At 46.2% G+C, this 20,831-nt stretch overlaps 1 protein-coding gene across 3 annotated transcripts in view; it reads right to left on the bottom strand.

Annotated features, from left to right (window-relative positions):
* Window positions 1–707: 707 nt before the first annotated feature.
* The window catches only part of syt7b (synaptotagmin VIIb), a 59,000-nt gene continuing 38,876 nt past the window's right edge, over window positions 708–20,831 (bottom strand). For all 3 annotated transcript variants that reach the window (XM_057024882.1, XM_057024880.1, XM_057024885.1), the window contains 8 exons: window positions 19,187–19,534; window positions 17,069–17,191; window positions 7,515–7,635; window positions 5,559–5,826; window positions 5,294–5,463; window positions 4,722–4,836; window positions 4,327–4,526; window positions 708–3,490 (listed from right to left, as the gene is read on the bottom strand). In XM_057024882.1, the coding sequence (XP_056880862.1) occupies window positions 3,386–3,490; window positions 4,327–4,526; window positions 4,722–4,836; window positions 5,294–5,463; window positions 5,559–5,826; window positions 7,515–7,635; window positions 17,069–17,191; window positions 19,187–19,534 (1,450 nt within the window). In that variant the 3' untranslated portion in view covers window positions 708–3,385. The remainder of the gene's footprint in view (window positions 3,491–4,326; window positions 4,527–4,721; window positions 4,837–5,293; window positions 5,464–5,558; window positions 5,827–7,514; window positions 7,636–17,068; window positions 17,192–19,186; window positions 19,535–20,831) is intronic.

The raw sequence follows: 20,831 nt of genomic DNA, 5'->3' as shown, positions 1-20,831 counted from the left end.
GAGGACTTGTTGGCTGGTCCTCACAACCTCCAAGGACTGCTTGAGGGTTAAGACATGATTTTAAGGGTGAAGTTAGACAGATTTGGGCTGAGGTCGGGGTCGGGGTCAGGGTCAGGATTAGGGGGTTGGTTGGGATGGTTAGGGTCATGGCACGGCGTTGGGGAATGTATTATGTCTATGAAAGTCTTCACAAAGATAGAAGTACAAGGATGTGCATGTCTGTGTGTGTGAATCCTTGGATTTGCTACATGTTCCCAAAATACACTCTACTAGCAGAGTGGGAGATCTTGGCTGGTGCCCACAACTTCAACAGAATGAGAGTTTAGAAGTGGTTTTAAGGTTGAGGCTAGAATTTGGTTTAGATTAGTGTTGGAGGGGTTAGTAATCAGGGTTAAGGTTAGTTTAGGGGAATGTACCGTGCCCCCGCAAAAATAGAAATATGAGCATGTGTGGGGGGATCTAGGTATGTATTCCCTTAAGCAATTCAAACAATGTCCCCGCTACAATTAAAAAACTAAAAAGACCCAAATAGATGCTTCAATAACCTTTTCTTTAAGTGGTTTGGAATGTTTCTGCAATGATCCATTGAAAAAACCTGTTCAAACTTCAACACAAACTTCAACACAGCTCTCTCGTTTGTACGGATCTTGTTGGGACAGAAAAAAAAAGCCCAAAACAACAAAAAAACCCAACTCAAAACGATACCGGAATGTTGATTGTTTTATATACACATGTATATTTATGTACACTGTACAGATTTCCAAAAAAATAAATGGCTGAGATTCTGAACCCCACTGATGTGCGACTACAAAGACTGATGGGGTCGAGTGAAACCAAGGACACACATGTCAACAACCCCAGCAAATACAGTTTGTCTTTTCCACTCACTGGACACTTCACAATCACATCTACGATATACAAATAACACGTCCGCTGGTGCCCTCCCCGTGTTAAGCAGCTCTCCCGTGGAAATGCCCTAAACGTGAGGCTGCCTGGTAAAACCCACCAGTCTGGTTCATTTGGCCGGTGAAGAGCAGACAGTCCTTCCAACTCAAAGTAGAAAAATCGAGCCCTGATTGTTGGTACACCAATAGCTGGACTTGCATTGACCTTAACGGAGCCGTTGGAATGTAATACCTCGCTAGCCGCGCGCGGCGTAGTGCCTTGTTTTAACGCAAGGTGCCATCGGAACACAAAGGGGAGCGCGTGCCTGGTTATTTTGGGATGCCCTGTCTGCTCTGACCTGAGATGTTGCTAACCATGATGCAAAGAGGTGATGATTATCTACTCTCCCACCTTCACACCCCCCACCCCCTCATCCCTTTGGAAGGGCGCACATATGCTAAAGAGCAAGGAGCGGCGGGCGCAAAGCCGGGAAGCATGTGCACGTGACGGCGGGGGGGGGGCTTGTGTTGTTATGGTGACACATTTCTATTTTTTTTTCCCATCCTGGACCACATACAGTAGGACAACGAGGACAAAGATAGCTGCGTCGGTCAGCTGTCAGGAATGAAGAGAGGTTTTGGTGCAGCCGGTGCGGCCTCGATGAGACGACGCCTTAAAAAAAACAACAGTTTCCTGTACAGTTTTCTACGGGATAAAAACAGTAAACAATGCCGCTCCGTATTCAACTGGCACGCACGTGCACACGAACACACACTCAAACACGCCCGGACGGGTGGGGGATGTAAATCTTAAACACGGACACACGATTTAAAACCGCCTCACCCGCCGTGCACGCACATGAAGACACTGGAATATTAAACAACGGACGCTCTCGTGTGTTTTCGTCCGAACAGGCCGTTTCCGCGGGGGCCCGGGGAGGTCACGCGCAGGCAGCGAGACAAAAACTGGAAGACTGACTGGAATCTGGTAAAGCTGCACGCTCTGAAAAAAGAGCTCCCCCCCGATCCTCTTCCCCTCTTTAATCTGATTTATGTAACTGAGAGTCGCCGCGAAAAGGATGAGGCGGGTTTTATTGATCAGGTTATCTTAGCATGATGACGCTAAATCACTCGCTGCCCGCGCTCATAAATTGTCAATTCACACAGATCCAATAATACAGAGTTGGACGGGTGGCAGGAAGGAGGGGGCGCTTTGCTTTCAATGCCCTCTTCCTTTCTGAGATGTGGCCGAGACGGCATCAAAACCGGCCGACGGCTTCAGATCAGGGATTCATGGTTGAGGGACGGACGCCGACGGCGCTCTTGGTTTTCCCTTTCGGCTCTGGGCTCTGAAGGGCTTGAGGATCACCCCACTGTGAGAAGGACACGTTGTGCCTCTGATTTATGTGAATTGACCTTTTAACCCGTGACCTCCCCGTAGCAGATATTCTTTTTTTACATTTTAATCAGGTCACCCCCCCCCCACACACACACACACAAAATGCCCACAAGTGACACCTTATTTTAACCAGCACCTCTTACGTGGTCACTAAAACAGCTTTCCATTATTATCCTATGGAAGTTGGCATTTTCCTTGTCTTCTGTCTGAAAGAACGGACTGTTTTTTTGTTTGTTTTTTTAAAATCCTTTTTCAAATTAAAAAATAAACAACAACACTATTGACCTTGCTCTGAATTTCGGTCCATGTGGGGCTTCTTTTCTAACAAAATAACAGCACTTTTTTTTAAATCCCTTTTTTTTCACTTGCCCTCTTGGTTAAGTGTTAATGTTCATGTCTTTTTTTCCCCTCTCAGAGCAGCAGTTAATTTGGGTTTACAGCACATCACCCACGGCACACACAGACAACGAAGGTTTCCAGAACCGTCACTGGGCTGCCAGAAGAAAAGAACCAGGGAAAAGTGACAAAGATCAAGAGCGTGTTGAGAGTCCCATTCCAGATTTCATGTGAAATACCGACGCTCCCCCCTTCACCGGTGTTGGATGACCTTTTTTTAAAAAAAATTCTCAACTGTCTCAAGGTTGGGATGAATAGTGACAGTGACAGATGTGGCAGTAAAAGGGTAGGCGGGCGGGCGCTGTTCGCACTCATATCTGATTCATGATTGAACTCTTCCCGCCGCCCCGAACAGTGGCCGGAAAATCCTTCTGATCCATTTTTTTGGCAGGAGGCAAAAGGTAGCACTCGGGTGGCGACTGTTTGACATGGTGGAGGAAAGAAGAACAAAAAAAAAAGAAAGGACGGGGGTCAAATGGAGAAAGAGAGCAAGGACATCAAAGCCTTCCTCTCATAAGTCCACACCAAAAGATTTAGAGGGAATCAAAATCTGACCAGTGGATATCAAAGAGGCCTGAGAACAAAGGGATGACACACAATATCTGCACTCGGGGTGGCGGGTGTGTGTAGGTATGCGCTGGAGGTGGGGGTGGCGCTGAGAAGCTGGTGCTGACCAACGCTGGAGGCAGGGCGATCGCTGTCTTCCTCAGGCCTTCAGGGAATGCCACTGGGAGACGGCCGTGCGGGGGTGACCCATCATGTCCTTCCAGTGCTTCACTTCTGCAGGGCCGCTCTTCCATGAAAGATAAATCTGCCACAAACAGACAGTCGCATGTAACAGAACTGACGTCAGAGAGATTGATGGTATTTAGAAAGACCGTTCAGCCCCTAAAAAAGGAACTCAGTGGGGTGTTGAAATCAGTCAGAGCAGCGTTGCTGTCGCTCTAACTGGGATCCAGCTCCTCTCTAACAAATGTGGCCACGAGAGGAAGCGACCTCCCTTCCTAAATGCTTAGTAATAATTGGAAAAAGGCAAATTCCTCTTGGACAGAAACCCTGATGTGTGCGCATCACAGTAAATACCGTTTCCTTTGTCGTCCAACCTTGTTGGGGTTATTTATGACTGGGCTATAATAAGAAACCTGTTATAACCGATGTACAGCGTGTGGGCAGATAATATAAATGGCTGTAGGATGTAACACCTGCTGCTCAGGCTCAGCTCAAAGACCGCCCCTTCAGAAAAGGAAGAAAGATGTGCAGCCTCTTGCAACAGTTTTTCAACATAAAGGATCCATTATTGTTTCATTCGATCAGCTGTAATGCATCTATACGCTTGTTGTGGGTGACCGGATTCATCCAGTCTAACACCGATACGCAGAGATTCACGTGCTCATGCATCAGCACAAGCGCACCTGCCTTCATGCCGTGCTGCTGTGCGACTCGTGACTCCAGAACTACCTTTTTAATGATAAATAAAAGTTGCCGATTGGCGCAGGTTCTCGGGTCTTTGCAGGTGGCTGTTCCAGCAGGGGTCAGTAGAGACTGGCTCAGTGATCGCCTGCGGTCGCTCTGTCACGGGGTCAGATTGAACAGCAGAAGAAAGCAGCGAGCAAGAGTCGAGAAAGAAGAAGAAGAAGAAGAAGATACCTTGCCAATGACATCATTGCGACTGAGCTTGTCCTTGTCCATGACAGTGATAATTATGGTGGTCTCCCTCAGCACGTGGGCCGGCACGTCAAAGGGGAAGGACTCGTTGAAAACAGGGTTCAGGCAGCGCTTCATTACCACTGTCTTCTTCTTTTCCACGCGCTTGTCCTTGTGCATCAGCCACACTTTAACGTAGGGATCTGCAGGGGCAGAGAAAGGCTCTATAAAACACCCCTTATCATTATCAGCGCAGCCATAAATATTACTTGTGCGGCGCGATAGACACCAGGCCCTTTTGCTCTGAGTTGTGAACACGTTGAACTTGTTTGTTTTGCTTTGTCCCCGTATGAAAAGTGAAAAGAGGCAGAGACGAGACATGAGGGGGCGTTTCGTACCAGAAGTGCCTCCAATGTCCATGGCTTTAAGGTTGCGGGCTTTGATGATGCTCACAGTGATGGTGTTGGCTGTGGGGTTGTAGCACAGAGACACCAGCAGATCCCCTCGACTCCCCTATAGAAACGACACACAGCAGCGTGAACGTGAAAACCCCCCCGTGTTGCCTCGGCCTCCCATGTTTTGCAAGCTTTGAATTTCGGTTTCTTCCATCAGTTGCCCGTCCTCCCACTCTCTACCCGTCAGCCTCTCCATATTCCCCCTCCATCTCTTCTCCCACCAGCACGCTGCCACATCTCCCCCAGGTGCATCTGGGTAGCCAGGGATGACATCACCCATTACATTCCGTCCCATCTCCTATCTTCCACTGACTCTCTCCTCTCCTCTGATCCTTCTCTCTTCAGAAGATGGCTGCTGCCATATTGCATCACATGGTGTCCATGCAGGCCAGGCCGCAATGACGGATCAGCCATCATACATGAAGCAACAGTTTGGTACCAGTTAAAGGTGCGTAAGATCAGCCATGCGTTGAGTCCCAGCCTCGTGCGCCCACCGCTGCCACCATCTTACTCACGCTGCCGTCGCTGCACGGTTTCAGCTCCTTCCAGAATGTCTGCATGTTCGCCAGGTCCAGTTTGTTGAGGGGGATGGACACCTCGCCTATGGGGTCATTCCTGCTGAACCGGTCGTAATCAAGGACCTGTAGGTATAAGGTCCTCTGGACAACCTTTTCGTATGGGAACCCTGAAAAAGACAACACACTGAAGAAACATGCAGAAAAAGAAATAGCTAAGTGTGTTCTGACACTTGAGGGACCAGAAAGGCTTCCTCCTGCACACCTTCGAAGAGGAAGGTCTCGTTCCAGTGCGGGTTTAGATTCTTCCGTTTGACTTTGGTCTCCAGTTTGTGCTTCTTGTCTGGCAGCAGGTAGAGCTTAACAAACGGATCAGAGGTGCCGGAGAAGTCCTTGGCGGGCAGGTCCTGGCCCTTGAGGATTTTGACAGTGAGGGTGGAATCCTGAAAACTGTAGCCGACGCTGAACTGAATGCGGCCAAGCTTCTCACACACCGGGCCCTCGTGGTCATCTTCCTCTGAGCCTGGAGATAACTGGGATGGCATGAAAAGTGACTGATGTTACGTATCATTGATGGTATGAATGAATATTAGCATTTCGTATCATTAAAGTGTAAGTGTGTGTACATGCGTGTGTGTGTTGCATTCACTCATCTGCCATTTGTGTGAAAATTCATTTGTCACATTTGACAGAGAGCAATCAGACGGAGCAATCTGGCCGAAAGCTCAACGCAATTTCTCTGAACCACGAGCGCTCCGCTCACTACACTGAAGAGTTCATCAACACCTCAACACTGTCGAGACAGAAGTTATGGCAAGATTGATAGATCATAATGGAAGTGAAACCAGGGCTTCCTAGAGCAGAAAAATCGGACCTCCGGGTCAAACGTGTTCACAGCCGCTATAAGAGACGACTGGGTTTAACCAGAACCACGCTGCAGCGTGAGAAACGAAGCGGCTCCTGGGCGGAATGTTGGGCCACGTGGCTGAAATCGTCTGTGTGATGATGAGAGGTGGTCAGTTTCAGGTAGAGGGACCTCCTGAGGGCACCAGGAGGGCTCCAGAATGCAGAAGCACATTCCACATCCTCCCCAATATTTCTAGCAGTGATACATCACTTAATTCTTTTTATGTTTTTACAGAAGAACCAGAGTTCTTTAATTCTGGGTTAAGAAAACACAAACATGATATTTCTGACAACAGCCGATTAAAAATCTGGCACACTGGATCTTTGAAGGCATGGGAACTGCTGCTAATGAGAAAATGAACAGAAAAATGATTTAAAATAGGACTATAGTGAAAAAAAGTACGTTTTCTTATCTACGCTAAAGAACTATTGTTCAAACAACCATCTGTTAAGACCACTTGTGTGTGTGTGTGTGTGTGTGTGTGTGTGTGTGTGTGTAAGATAATGTTTAGACTACCTGAATAAAACCCACACAGACACAGGAGGAACCAGAAAACTCCTCAATGCCAAAAGGTTCTGGGTTCGATTCAGGCTCGGGCTTCATTAGGAGGAGGCCGTGACGACCTCGTTAAGTTCCATCTGTCTGCTCCTCAGACCCGCCACATAATTATATGGAGGCCATACCTGTTGCTGCCGTGCTCTCGCAGCGCCCACGGCGCCGCATGTTCTTTCACAGCTAATTACCGAACATCAGTGAATAAAGTGCACGTCTCCTCCTTTCCCCCTCCCACTGTTCTTACTTCAGGGTGTAGCTGTGGAGCTCAGTGGGATGAATATGGCACTTTTTAAATGATTAAAGACTGGTGAAGAGCAGTCTTGGCATTTGTCATCACTGTTTGAAGACAGGAAATCAGCGTTTTATGGTCAGAATGTGTAAGAATGTGTTCAATTGTGGCCAATTTTCTCTTTTTGTTGTGGCCGACAGCAGGGTGATAAATACAGGAAAACAGGATCGACTGAACTGTGACTCATTGGACCTCCGAACTTCGAAAGCAGAAACGTAAATATGTGCACAATACATTTGTCTTAAAATATGCTTTTAGCCAGTAATTAGCTTCACTAAGTACATTTAATATAATACATATGAAAGACTTTTATGCAAGCAGCATTACAATGTGTATTTATTTATTTACTTGTTTGCTAAAATGTTAAATAGATGGAGGTGTATTTTTGTGCGAGGTGATTTAGGTGTTATTTTATAAAAGTGGCTGCATTAGTAAAGATATCCAGCATTGTGCATCACACAGCACGTTACCATGAGCATGTCACTGGTGACTGAGTTGGCCAGGTCAGACACGGAGGAGTTGGCCCGTCGTCCAGAATCATCTGGATTCTGACCTCTGGGGCTGCTGCCTGGTCTGTTCCCAGGAGTCCTGCTAAAATGAACACACAAAAGAAGAGTACATTCAGATCAAAAGGTCAGGATGTTCTCTGTGCAAAAAGGATGAAGATGGTGAAGGAGATCGTTGCTCTCTGTTAGGAATCCACAAAGTCAATTTGTGTAGGGGAGGAAAGAGAGCGGATTTAGTTGGAGGGGGTTAAAGAGTCGGAAGCAAACTGACACTCTGACACTAGAGAAAACATCAGAACACTTGGAAGGAGGCTTCGGCGGAGTTTGTCTGGCAAAAAAAAAAAAAATCAGAGACAAGAAGTTAAAAGCAGACGGGAGAAGAAAATAGATATGCCGTGAAGGAGGATGTAATTGATTCGTCGCTCTGTGTTTCTTCCCCTGATCTTCAGGTGAAAGCGGCGACGATGCGGCGCAGAGATTATTTAAAAATAACAGCCGCTCTTTCAGATACCGTCGGAGGCGACAGAAACGGTGCCGTTAAACCAAAACCTGTGGAGAAGATTTTCAATTATCACATCTAAAAATAAGCACTAATCACATTACAGACCAGCGGTCCCCCTGACCTACACACAGAGGTCATCTACAAACCTGTTTTTTTTTAAGCTATTTTACTAAAGTTGTGCACGGTTGATAAAAAAAATATGTGCAAGGAATCTGTGGAGACATATCTCCATTGGCAGATTTTAGTGATTTCCTGGACATCTGCAGTCAACAAATATCTAGATTTGACACGGCTCAGTTTGCACCCAATCCAGCACTGTAGTTGCATCAGACCACAGGATGATCTGCCATAGTGACAAAATAAGTGCTGTCCAGAGTCTTAGCCAGCTGGGCACCACTCCTAGCTGGAGCTGGCCAGCAGGAATAAGGTTTGGATATGTCCTTGAGGATCTGTGACCCCAAAGTAGGGATCTAACCTCTCCAAAATATTATCTAGCACTATAAACACATCTATGCTCTTCATCCCATTATGGAGATGAACTGGCACAGGTTTCAACATCACTTTTCCAAAGTGACTGGTGTGGCCAGCGTAGACTCATATTCATCGGCCAATCATCATGAAGATGTTTGGGTCTTGAGCTTTGGCCACATGGCCGTTGGCCATCCACACCTCAGGCACCTGCTCCTCTTTTTAACCAAGCTGGTAAAGTCACTTAGGTAATGCCCCCTTTTTGGGTTTTGGCATGAGCTTTGGGAAATGTACTATTGCAGAGTCTGATCCATACTAGCAACAGCTACACTTGCTCTTCTTCTTGGTGAAAGGTGTCCTACTGTTTTTACATTCAGAGAATGATTTTTTTGGGGAAAACACAACTAAGTGGCCCACCTGGAAGACAACCGAGTGGCTTGGAACCTCTCCTCTAACCACTTTGCCAGATCAACCCAGCCCTAATGAGGTTGAGGCAATACTCCAATAGCCTGGAGGAAGTTTAGCTAGCAGTCTGTCTAAGTGGGATCCACACTATAACGTGCTTTCAGTAGCTTCCTCCACTGTGGCGAGCACCCCCACAAGACTGTGGAGATGCTACAGCCAGGACAAAGCCCTCAAAGACTTGAGCATCGCCAGGCTTTAAGGGATGCAGGATGGTATTCAGTTCCCTTTTTATTAACTGCCTGGGCTCTCCACACTTTCAAGAACACTATCTAGTACTTTCTTTAAAAAAGTGATGTCTCCCTATTCACCTGAGCTAAACCTGATGCCAACAGTGGAGCAGATCATCTCTAACAAGTTGGGATTTGCAATGTACGCTTTAAACACAATGTGTTTACATAAATACCCTCAGGTGTCAATACTTTTACTCACTAGTGAGGGGTAGTTATCCCAGTATTATTAGCTACCCGCATATTTGCTAATGCATGTAGCTGGAGGATACCAGAACAAAAATGACACACGTCTGTGACTTCAATAAAAAGAAGCAGAGCGTATACTGAGACTGAAACATTTTAGCATTTAACCATATAGATTTCCCCCCTACACCATTAAAGTATCTTTTTCACCTTTTTTTATTTCATTAATTGTATATTTAATCTAAATCTACCTTACTTCACCACAGTATACTTACATGATTTATTCTTTAGAGGTTGTCGTAACCATGACTACTGAAATGTGCACTCCCGTTTAAGGTTGTACTCACTACCATCCTGCGATCTGCAGTAACCATGGTAACAGGAGCCTTCAAAAGAGGGCGATAAAATCCAAGAAATTTCCACAGAGGCAAATATTGAAAAAAGGGGGGGGGGGGGGGGGGACTCTGCAGGGCATCTGGACCAAACTTTTTTATAGCCTTTGAAACACTTGCTTTGACTTCCTTCCGCACATTTGCCACCTCAGGTGACCGTGGGAACGCACCGCTGGTTGTTGTGTTTGTGTTAAAAATCATTGATTCACAAACATCCAGAAAAGTGCAGCGACAATCACCAAATTAAGAGGCAATAATGTGGAATTACACTGTTTCACCTTTTAAAACCAGACTCTGATATATGCTCCCTCCCTCCTTCCCTGTCTCTCTCTCCTTCACACTCACACACACACACACACACACACACACACACACACACACACACACACACAGGGGCAATCCCTCTGGAGATGGAGGGCAGTGTCTCTGGATAATGGCTGTGCAACCTGGGAGACTAATACTGAAAAAACTCTGACTTTTGACCTCAATCTGGGACCTGGTTGTCAGCTATCATCTGCGTAATTCTGCCGATGCCGAAGAGGAACCTTATCTGCTCATATCTCACATGTTTACTGTGTGTTTGCACATCTGTTAAGTTCCGATTAAGAAATAACCCGACAGAGAAAAGTCTATTCCTGTACCGCTGTGATAGATGAAACAATTAAAGTGAGAGGGACAAGATACTTGAAAGATAGTCGAGCAGAGAGGGATTCTTCATCAGAGGAGGTTTGTGTTTCCACCTAAATGTTTGCCTCTTTGCGTGTATGTGTGCAGCATGTGCAACTTAATTTTCTAAATATAACCAGCCGGAGTTGTGAGAGCCGGCGGGAGACAAACGTGAAGACGCCCAAAAAGTTCTCGCAGCAGTCAAGAAGCAGCCTCTGGAGGCGGAGGACCAAAACCTGCAGGTCTTGCAGTGGCCAATTTAGGCTGACTTCAAAACTGGGTCAGTCCTCAAAAGACTGGTTGTTAAAATACCCACCAAAGCAGGGAGAAATGGCAGAGTCGAAAACATGTTTGGGATTGATCCTCTTTGCCTGCTACTGAAGAAGAATTCTAAGACTGATGTGGGAGTCATTAAGGTGACTCATGCAAACATTTGCTGATCCTCTAGCACCTCCAACACCCCCCCACCCCTTCCCCCCTTAAATTAAAACTCCTCCATCTGCAGATAAATCCAATGATTCCTCCCTGCCTCCATCCTCCGTCTTTAAATTGCTGGTAATAACACATCACGATCTTTTAGAATGTTTGGTCTTAATAACGTCTTTAATTCTCCTTATGAGTTTGCATCCGGTGAAAACTGCGATTTCTGCTTTTCACTCAGCTGCAAAGTGAAGCAAATAAAATCAAAGCGCATCCCTCACACCCTCACCCCTTTGGGCAATTTATAGTCTCCAGTCAACCTAATGTTCAGAACCTGGAGAAGACCCACAAAGGCACAAGGAGAAAATTTAAATTACACATGACAAGCCCCAGAATCAAACCCCAAACTAACCACTGCTCGGTTCAAACGTGTCGAGTAGCAGCGAAACTCTGTGTAATGATAAAACCCCGAGAGTTTATCAGCCTCGTTTATTGTTCTCCAGATGTCAGGCCACAATAAGATACGATAAGCTATTTAATGGCGCTATTACAATTAATTATTTTACAGTAATGTTGGTTCATATGAGGAGTCAATATAAATCATACTGACTTAAATTAAACTGACTAATTAGGTAAACAAGAATGATATTATAGAGGGTGGTAGCCACTTAGATAAAAAGATGTGGAGCTAAGGTTTAAACTAAACAGCTGGTGCGGATGGTTCAGTGTGATGTTGTTAAAATTAAATTCCTGTTCCTCCAAGAAAACTGGTTTTCTATTTGACATTTCGTCCATGAGACTGGCCAAGCTGACAGACATCTATACTTATCAAGGAGGGCTCCTCTGACATCATCCCATTACAGAAAGGCTGGATTGGGGAATTTGTAGACAGTAGAATGGAAAAGGGTTTGTGAGAATGAGACAAATTGGCACAACGGTGCAGGAAAAGAAAGAAAAAATCGAAGCGATGGGACAAATGTAATTAAATAACGCGTCGGAGGGAAGATTGAGAGGAAAAGTGAAGAGTGAATGAAGCAGAAATGAGGAAACGACGTTTTATTGGGGGAAAAAAATTGAGGGCCATGGAGAGGATTCAGGGGGGGGTGAGATGAGGGATGAGGGCGGCCATCGGGGATAAGAACAGCGTAAACATGCTGGAGATGAGTCTCGCTGGTATCACATTAGCCCTGGAGGAGACCATGAAACACGTTATAGGTTCCGAGTGTGATGATGGATGGAGGCCAGGCCCCAGTGTCAGCCCACTCAGCCCCCCCCCGACCAGTGGGGACAAATCACTTGGGCCCAGACCCCCAAAACACATAGGCTAATGTAACTAATGGATCCATCTCCAATGTTTGACTGGCTTGATGATCTTTGAATAGACTCCTGTTGACTTCTTCTTCTTCTTCTTCTTCTTCTTCTTCTTCATCACGTTTGTGAAGCCCACCTTCAACACGCAGCAACAGCCAATAACATCTGCCCCGTCGACCTCAAGAAGACTTTTACTTTTACCCTCGCTGCCCGCTTACACCTTCAGCGATGATGTCAGCCTCACTTTCCCTTCAGGGGCGCTCTTAAATCAGCTCTCTGCTCGCAGCCATGAGCTCCAACCAGAGAAATGGTGAACGAGCTCCAGACTCAGATCTGACAGCTTTGCCTCATTTGTGCTGACCTACATTACTTTTTTTTTCTCTCCAATCATCTTTCCTCCCAGGCCACCGGCGGCTGCCATGGGGACCATCGGCCGGCCCAAAGAGTCATTAAGGGACTTGACTTGCTGTGATTGCAAAGCTTGGACGCGCGATTGAAAAAGTCGAGGACGTCAGCTAGACTTCAGACTCGTACGGAGATACGACGGCGTTACAATACAGACCCCCACGACGGCGTTGGTGGCGAGAGGCCGTCAAATATATGACTGTTTATTCCAAAGTGTATAACCTGCTGGTTATCTTTAAGAGGTCGTTCCCATTCTTCATACTTTCCTCGCTCTGTTCTTTTAGCCTTGGATGGACAACAAACAGAAGAGAGATCTGTGGGCGTAGCCGTGGGGAGCCATTACACACATCACACACCCTCGTTAACTCCATTACCAATCAGAAAGTATCGATCAGTGTAGCATTAAACCAGCAAGCATTTTAGTAAGCTGGGGCAAATGATCACACGTAGTATATTAAAAGGATTTACAAGACAATTACATGGGCTTGGAAAGATTATGGAAGGAGCCAGGAGGAAACAAGCTTTTAAAAGAACTTCATGGAGGTATGTTATAAAAACCCAGCAGAACAGGAGCTAAAACCTATCAAACTGTCATAAGACATTCGGGTGACAGCGTCATCAAACATGCGGAAGGAAAAATTAAGTTTTTAAAAAAATAAAACATGAGTTTTTAATAAATGCATGAGTGTTGACAGTGTGTGGGAGCCGACTGTAGATATATTTAGTCATCACATATTCATCATGGCGCGCTGAACCTGGTTTTTTTCATTCTGACTGCAGAGACTGGAAACACACTTTTTCATTTTCTTGTGACATTGTTTTTTTCCTCCAGTGATCTGGATCTGTTTGTTTATTCCTCACTGGTGCCGCAGCCCCTTAGTCAGGCCTGTTTTAAGAGCGAGCTCTCGCTTAAAGGTTATGGACAGTCAGCCACAGCGGAATCATACATCATGCATACCACGGCCGCTCCTTCCAAACAGCCAGCTGTGTATTTAAGGTTGGTTCTTCTTCTTTTGCTAAACAGGTTTGACGGTGGAGAGGGAGCGTCACCCCTCACTCTCCCGACAACAAGCAGCATCCACTCAGTGTGCCTTGCTGCTGTCTGGGCGGCGTGCGGTCACTGGTTGTTGATCCTTCTGCCTCCACTGTCTCATAATCCCCTGTCTCATTAATAACCTTGTTCGGAGGCCTTTAAACAAATGCATTAATTTGAACACCCCATGTTTGATAAGGAGCAGATTATAGTCCACAAACTGGATTACAAGGCTGCACATGAAATCAATTTTAATTAGGAAATTATTAAAGGTGCTACCTGCATTAGGTTAGGTTTAATGTTCTATTTGGGGTTTTTTGACCTTGTGAATGCTTCAATCATTGCATCACTTTAAACAAGATGTTTTTCCCTCTCATGACATAATAGAACACATTATTCAAACGTGGCATTGCATTACTATGCACAAATACATTTAAATATACAGAACCCCCCCCCCCCCCCACACACACACACACACACAACCCCCCCTCCCCTCAGAACATTAATATTTTATGAAAGGAACTAAGGAGACAAGGAGTCGAGTTGCACTATAAATATTAATCCTCTATTGTCCATTGTCCATAATACAGGATAGAAATGATCACGACCGTACCGTGATATTGGTTTAAAGCTGTAAAATTGTGTGTATCAAGTCCTTTTTAAATGATTCTGACCCTTCTTCCCCTCTTACAAACTCAATCTAAAGGGAGAGAGGCAGGCTTTAACTGACGGGATGTTTTTTTTTTTGCATTTTTCTCATTTATTTCCCTGTTGGGTCTCTGTGTCCGGACTCATTAAGAAGCAGCTCGTCACCTCAGCGGCTGCTTTCAGAGATGTTAATATCACAGATAGATCCAGAGCTTCCACGGCACTTATCTGCAGGTGGGTGATTACCTTCGGACCGCCACTGGGCTACGGCGGCACCGCCATGGTGACCCGGCCGGCAGCCGTCGAGTATACGGAAAAATCAAAGACAGTGAGGCTCCATCCTCTGATAATATGGTAATTAACTGTAATCATGACATTTAACGGCTAATCTACAGCACAACAGATTTGTGTTGAAGAACGCTTACAAGATTTCTTTCAGTGGTGTGAATTGGAGGGTAAATTCCGCCCTCCTTGCCAGATCCCTCTTTGAAAAAGAGGCTTTAGTTTTAATTATTCATCTATTTTTTTAACCAGGTTAAAGAGAGAAAATGAAACTGAATGGAAACCCGATGCAGCCTCATCAATGAATCAAACACTTTTCGAACAATTAGGACTATAACCAACACTTTGTCACGGCCGTCTGCAGCTTCGATGGCTCTTTTTAAAACCTGGACCTGCCGACCGCCATCGAGGACGCTGTTTGATTCAGACGCTTTATCAACCAGAAACAGCTGGCAGCCGTTTTCAGTGGAAAAGCTCTGACGAGCCAGATGTGCACCACCCTGACCAGCATTAAATGGCACGTGGATTTCACATGCGCTAGAGGAGGATTTCAATTACCACAAACATGTCAAACATACAGACACAATCTGAGGCCGGAATATTCCTGATGGGAGCGTTGCCGTGGTTTCCACATGGCCCACCATTGAGACTCAGCTGCCATTCAACATCGCCACAATATCAAACCCAAACTGATTAAAGAATCTGATAAGAATCAGTGACAGAATCCATTTTAGAGGGAAAAAAATGTCAAATCTGATGTTTGCGTTGTTTTGTTTTTTTCTTATCTGCACATCCTGACTCAGCAAGTGTCCCAGATTTAGAAAGACGGTAACTCAAATATAGATTTGACCTAATACACTGAGCAAACTGCCCCTTTTTGTGACATTATCTTCCATAATGAGATCTGATGCTGGTAGATATTTGTGCTCTGAGCTGCGTTTGATTTCATCAATAAACCAGCAGCCTCTCAAACGTGCCTATTTTTATCCGCTGCCATATTTCTCTAGAAAGCAGAAAGCCAAGTTTCCCCGCTTGGTCTCGTTCACGCCGCGGCGACCGTGTCCTGTCTCATCGCGTATACTTGGCGTGGGATCATTCTGTCCCGTTGTCCTCGGGCCCAGCTCCGCAGAAAACGCTGGGAGCGAGCCATCAGACGGACTGCTTACAGGATCACCGCGGAGACAGAGAGCAAGATGGACGGAGATGATGATGGAGAGCTGTTATTAGTCGTGGGAGGACACTAGACAACTAAGACCATGTGACCCCCCCTCCTCAGGGGGGTGCAGCTTGCTGTGATTACAGTTAGGTGCCTGACAGACCTCCGGAGGGGGAGGAAGCGAGGATGATGGGTGGAGGGGGGGTTAGGGCTAAGGTGGTTCTAATCTCCTGACTGACCCTTGGATGGTTCAGAGTGAATTATAAAGGCATAAAAGGATCACACTTGATGCAATAACGGAGAAGGATCGGACTTCCTGGACGCAGCCATTTTTCATCAGGCAAAAATTTTACAGATGACCTAGTTAGAGCGGCAGCAGGTTCGGACGCGGCACAGCAGGAAAACTTCCTGTTTAAGAGATGAATGCAACATTTACACGATTTTAAACATTGGGGAGAAAAAAAACAATTAAAAAAATGTAATATATCTGTGAAAAAGCAAAGAAATTGTCCGGCTCTGCCAGCATTGAACCACTGGGTTAAAACAGTCATGAATAAAAGCACGAAATGTGCTAAAAGCGTCGCTGTATGAATTTATTTCAAAGGGAAAAGCGAGCGTGACATCACAAGGAAAAACCAACAGAAGGCGGAGGAGCGAGCCAGAAATGCTGGGAGTCAAACCGCCATGTTTTAATGGCAACGAGCAGGCTGCCATAAAGGAGACGAAGGTCACATCCTTTGTATTGTTTCTGAGGACGTGACGGCTTTGATGGTCTGCGGAGGAGCCTATAGATATTTACATTATCGTTGCAGACCACAGCACATCACAAGGCTGCTTTCAGCCTTGTGATGTGCTGTGTGTAGGATTGTTGTGGTGCAGGGCAGCGTTTTAACAATCAATATAATAGGAAGTATTGATGGTGATGAAATACTTCTTTGATTTTAGAGGCGAAATTGAGTCACTGCGGCCTCCAGACTGATTGGCAGTAGAGTGAAAAGGGGCGTGGCCTATTTACTGGTCAATCATATAGTTGTGTTGTCGGGTATTTTACCAGGGAAAAGTCTTCTATTGCCCCTTTTTTCAAAAACTTGTTTATTAAAATGAGATACCTGTGTGGATGTGACGGGGTGGGAGAAAAAGCCGTTTAAATGAACTGAGCTTTCCAGAGTTTGGATACGCTAAGGTTTCATCCTGCATCGGCATAACTGAGATAAGACAACATGCAACATTAAATTACCCCTCATTACACTGTGATCGACCTCAGCCTTGACATGCGGCAGCCTCGTCTACACCCCCTTTAACTTCTGATTCACGGTTCTAAAAATGCCTCTCTCTCCTTCTGTCTATGTCTCTTTACCTTTTCTCTGACGAGCTTTCGTTTTCTTTGTTTGCCGGTGCCTCCTGCAGATCGGGGAGGTTGGCGAAGTCGTCCTGCTCGGCGAGACCGATGGCCAGAGAGAGGACGACCATCTTCCCTTCACTGGACACACAGACAAACCACATGTCACACACAGACACACAAACACAACAGAGTCACATGGAAAGTCAAAATGAGGGAACGTTGATTCAGTCTGTGTGGCATTATTTAACATCTTCCATTATTTGTCCCCCACCAAATAAAAAAACCCATTAAATTAGAAAAATCTGAATGAATGTTGTTGGGTGTTGGTCAAAAAAAAGTAAATTATGGTCTGAAAGGAACCTCAGACAAAGGAAAACAGCAAATGAAATGCAATAGAATGGAGGCTTTCTGCAGAAAACCCACCAGTATGATAATTTAATACAGTTATTCTCTCTAAATACGAACTAAGTCATTTAAAGGACGTTTGTTGCACTGCAAATTCATGAGTTTGTGCAAACAGAGAGCTCTTCAGATGGTCTTCTCTTCTGCATCCATGAGCTCTGTGAGAATACTGAATTAGAATTTCCGGAGGATGGAGTCAATCACAGACTGTTATTACAAACAGAGAGAGTTTCTCCAGTCCAGAAGCAGCTGTGGAGCAGAGCAGAACGGCCTAAACGTGCCACATGTCCTCCCTTGTCTGATGCTACGCTATTGTATCGGTTTGATCAGATTCGCCTGACATTTTTTCCCCCTGACATCTCCTCATATCTCACAGTTTGGGTGTATTCTCCCCGTCTGGATGTGCTCCCCACCGTGGAGTCCCTCTTTAACGTGAGGCTGTTTGTCGAATCTTTATCGACACCGAAAGCGGACGCATTAGCGCTCGACAGCCTGCCGACCACTGGGGATGCGTGAACAGCAGCATTGGGATGCTCGCCGATACCTCGGAAAAAGACCAAGGCGCACCCCAACATGACGCCTCCCATAATCAGGCCTCCTCAGTCCCGTGTCAGCCATGAACACGATGCTGGTCGCTGGTGCCCCGATGGTTATAACTGCACCGCGTTGCCGCCCCCACAGTGTTCTTCCCACCCCAGGGTGGAACGACCGACGTGTCTGGTCCAGTTAGGTTCACGAGGACAAGGAGGACGGGTGATACCACCTCCTCACGTATTATTTGAAAGATGATTCACGTACGTAGGATGTCACTGGCCCGGAGACATAGTGAATGGGGGAAACACACACACGCGTGCACACACACACACACACACACACACACACACCCTCACACACAGTGTTTGTGGCTGTGTTCATGGACAGGACGATGTAATTCTGCTCTGTGGAGCACATCATCTGTAATCTAACGCATGCTCACCATGTCGTGCTCACCATCCCAACCAGTTGGGGAACCTTGTCTGAGATTTTTCTCTGACCTTTTCGGGGTTTTCTCATCAGCTTCATTTGGATTTGATGGACATTTTCAATAGAGTCTAATAACCTTTCCTAAGCTGAGCACAATGAGTGTTTCTGCAGTGAAGACTAAATTTAGGGCCTCAGGAATGTAAACACTTGTGGAAGAGATTCATTTTGTTCCGCATCAGCAGCCGTTGGGGACACTGACTCTCGTTTAGTGTGTTTGCAGAGTTTGATATAAATGTTTGGGCTAAATTATGATCACAATTCAGTCTCCTCAGTCTCAGTTTGTGAACGCGCATGTGATGGTAACGCCACAAAATTGGTGTAAATTATACCAGCTTCTCCAGCTTCTGGGTGGGAAAACTGAAGAAGTCTATTTGATGCTATTGACGTTCAGATTTTTTAATTAATAAATCAAATGTGGAAAAAAAACTGCTCATTTTCTATGATTCTGTTCTCTCGTATATCACCATGATGGCGATAATTCACTGTTATGAAAACAGGTTCAAAAGTCCTCACTTGGGGGGGGCAACCCTTCCATCCCTGCACGCTAGTGCGGCTGTGCAGAAATGTGCGAGGTGATGGAGCACACGCAGCTGTGAACTCGTGCCGGGCTGAATGTAGATCTCATTTTCTTAAAACTGCCTCTGTGATGATTCCAGACGTGTTGGATATTGAGTCAGTGCGCTTTGAGGACAAATGAACGTCACTTACAGAAACGACTTGACGTCCAGCCCTCTGTGGCGGATCTGCTCCACCATGTGATCCCAGCTGCCAGGATTCGACCTCGACCGGCCCGCCCCTCCTCCCCTGTAACGGGAGGCCCCGGCCGCACTCCCCCGCACCCCGCGCGGGCCACCACGGTGTCCTCCACCACCTGGACCAGTGTGAAGCTGGCCCAGGCTCTGAGAGGTGACTGGGGGGTCGTTGGGACCCGGCGGGGGCTGGTGGGTGAGGGGCTGTTGCAAGCTCTGCTGTCGGACCAGGGGTCTGGGCCGCGCCACGGCCGAGGAGGGAATGTGCTCCAGGGTGGAAGCAGACGAGAGGGAAGCGTCCCCGAAACTGAGCAGACACACGACAGGTGATTAAAGACAGAAGTGTTAAGCAAGAAAATGGCTGACATCATATCAAAATTCAGCTTTGGGGATTCAAAATGTGCACAGATGCATATTTGGCAATAACATAAAATAAAACCAAGAAACATTGATAATATTCTGTGCAACGTCAAACGTCAACATTGTGATATTTCAACATGTGGTGGAGCGATGTGGGTGCAGGGACGTGCTAGCATGCAGCACAGAAACACCGACTTACTTTGCAAACAGGGAGCAAACAAGACAAGACGGTTCTTTTCAGAAGCTTGAGTTTGGTCTCAGGTCTCCATCTGCAGCACTAACTGACTTCTCCCTCCTCTCGCGCTCAGCCATGACCTACTTCCACTCCTCACCTTGTTCTTCCACCAGCCTCTTGTTTAACTCCTGCCTCCCTCTCTCCATCCCCTCACTTCCTGGCCCGCCTGTGCGCTCCCTCATTTCCTCCATTCATCTTTTCAACACTCTCGGCCCTGGCGTCTCCCCGCCGCCCGCCTCAAATCACTCCTCGTTAAACCTGCAGTCTAATTACGGCTCTCTTGCTCTTCTACTCGTGTAGCGGTGCTCCGGCCCTTATCCTCGCTTCAATCACTGCCCTGCCTGATAACTGTAGGCTTAGGCTAAACAGCTATGTCTGAAAGCTCACGCTGCGGGAAGGATTTACTGCTTGGTCTCGAGTCGAGTTAGGGTTGCTCTCAGGCATTAACTCTGCTCTTAAGTCTGCTGGAATGCCAGGAGACAAGCCCCGTTGGGGAGCGCAGCAATGCGGGATTATTCAAACACAAAGCATACACATGCACCAGTTTTTCCTTCAGACGTTTCGTTACAGTTCCATCAGAGTTTGAGGAGAACATTTCCGTTCATTTGTAAAATTTGAACCGCGTGAAACGTGCTTTCCTGCAGGATCTGCGGCACCCCTGCACACGGTTGCCTGTGGCGACTATAAAGAAGACAATGAGAAGACTCAGGACACAGTGTCACAATGGATAAGAAGTTCAAAGTAAAAGCCTGTGTGTAGATATTTCTCCTTCATTACTGTGTATTTCAATAAGAACAGTGAAAGAGAGGTCAAAAACTTGGCGTATTAACTGAAACCGGCATATTTTTTTCCCATTTTAAATCCTCCCAAACAACTTTTTTGCCTTTTCCTCTGCTGTCATTTGCACCCCTGATGGTCTCCTTCAGCGCAACAGCCGCAGCAAAGACTTCAACTGCTTCCAGTTTGAATTAATGATCTTCTGAGATGATTTCTCATGTGTACGAGGCAG

The sequence above is a fragment of the Takifugu flavidus genome, chromosome 2, assembly GCF_003711565.1.
Source record: "Takifugu flavidus isolate HTHZ2018 chromosome 2, ASM371156v2, whole genome shotgun sequence".
Classification (NCBI taxonomy): Eukaryota; Metazoa; Chordata; class Actinopteri; order Tetraodontiformes; family Tetraodontidae; genus Takifugu; species Takifugu flavidus.
This window is presented reverse-complemented; position numbering and strand designations above follow the sequence as displayed.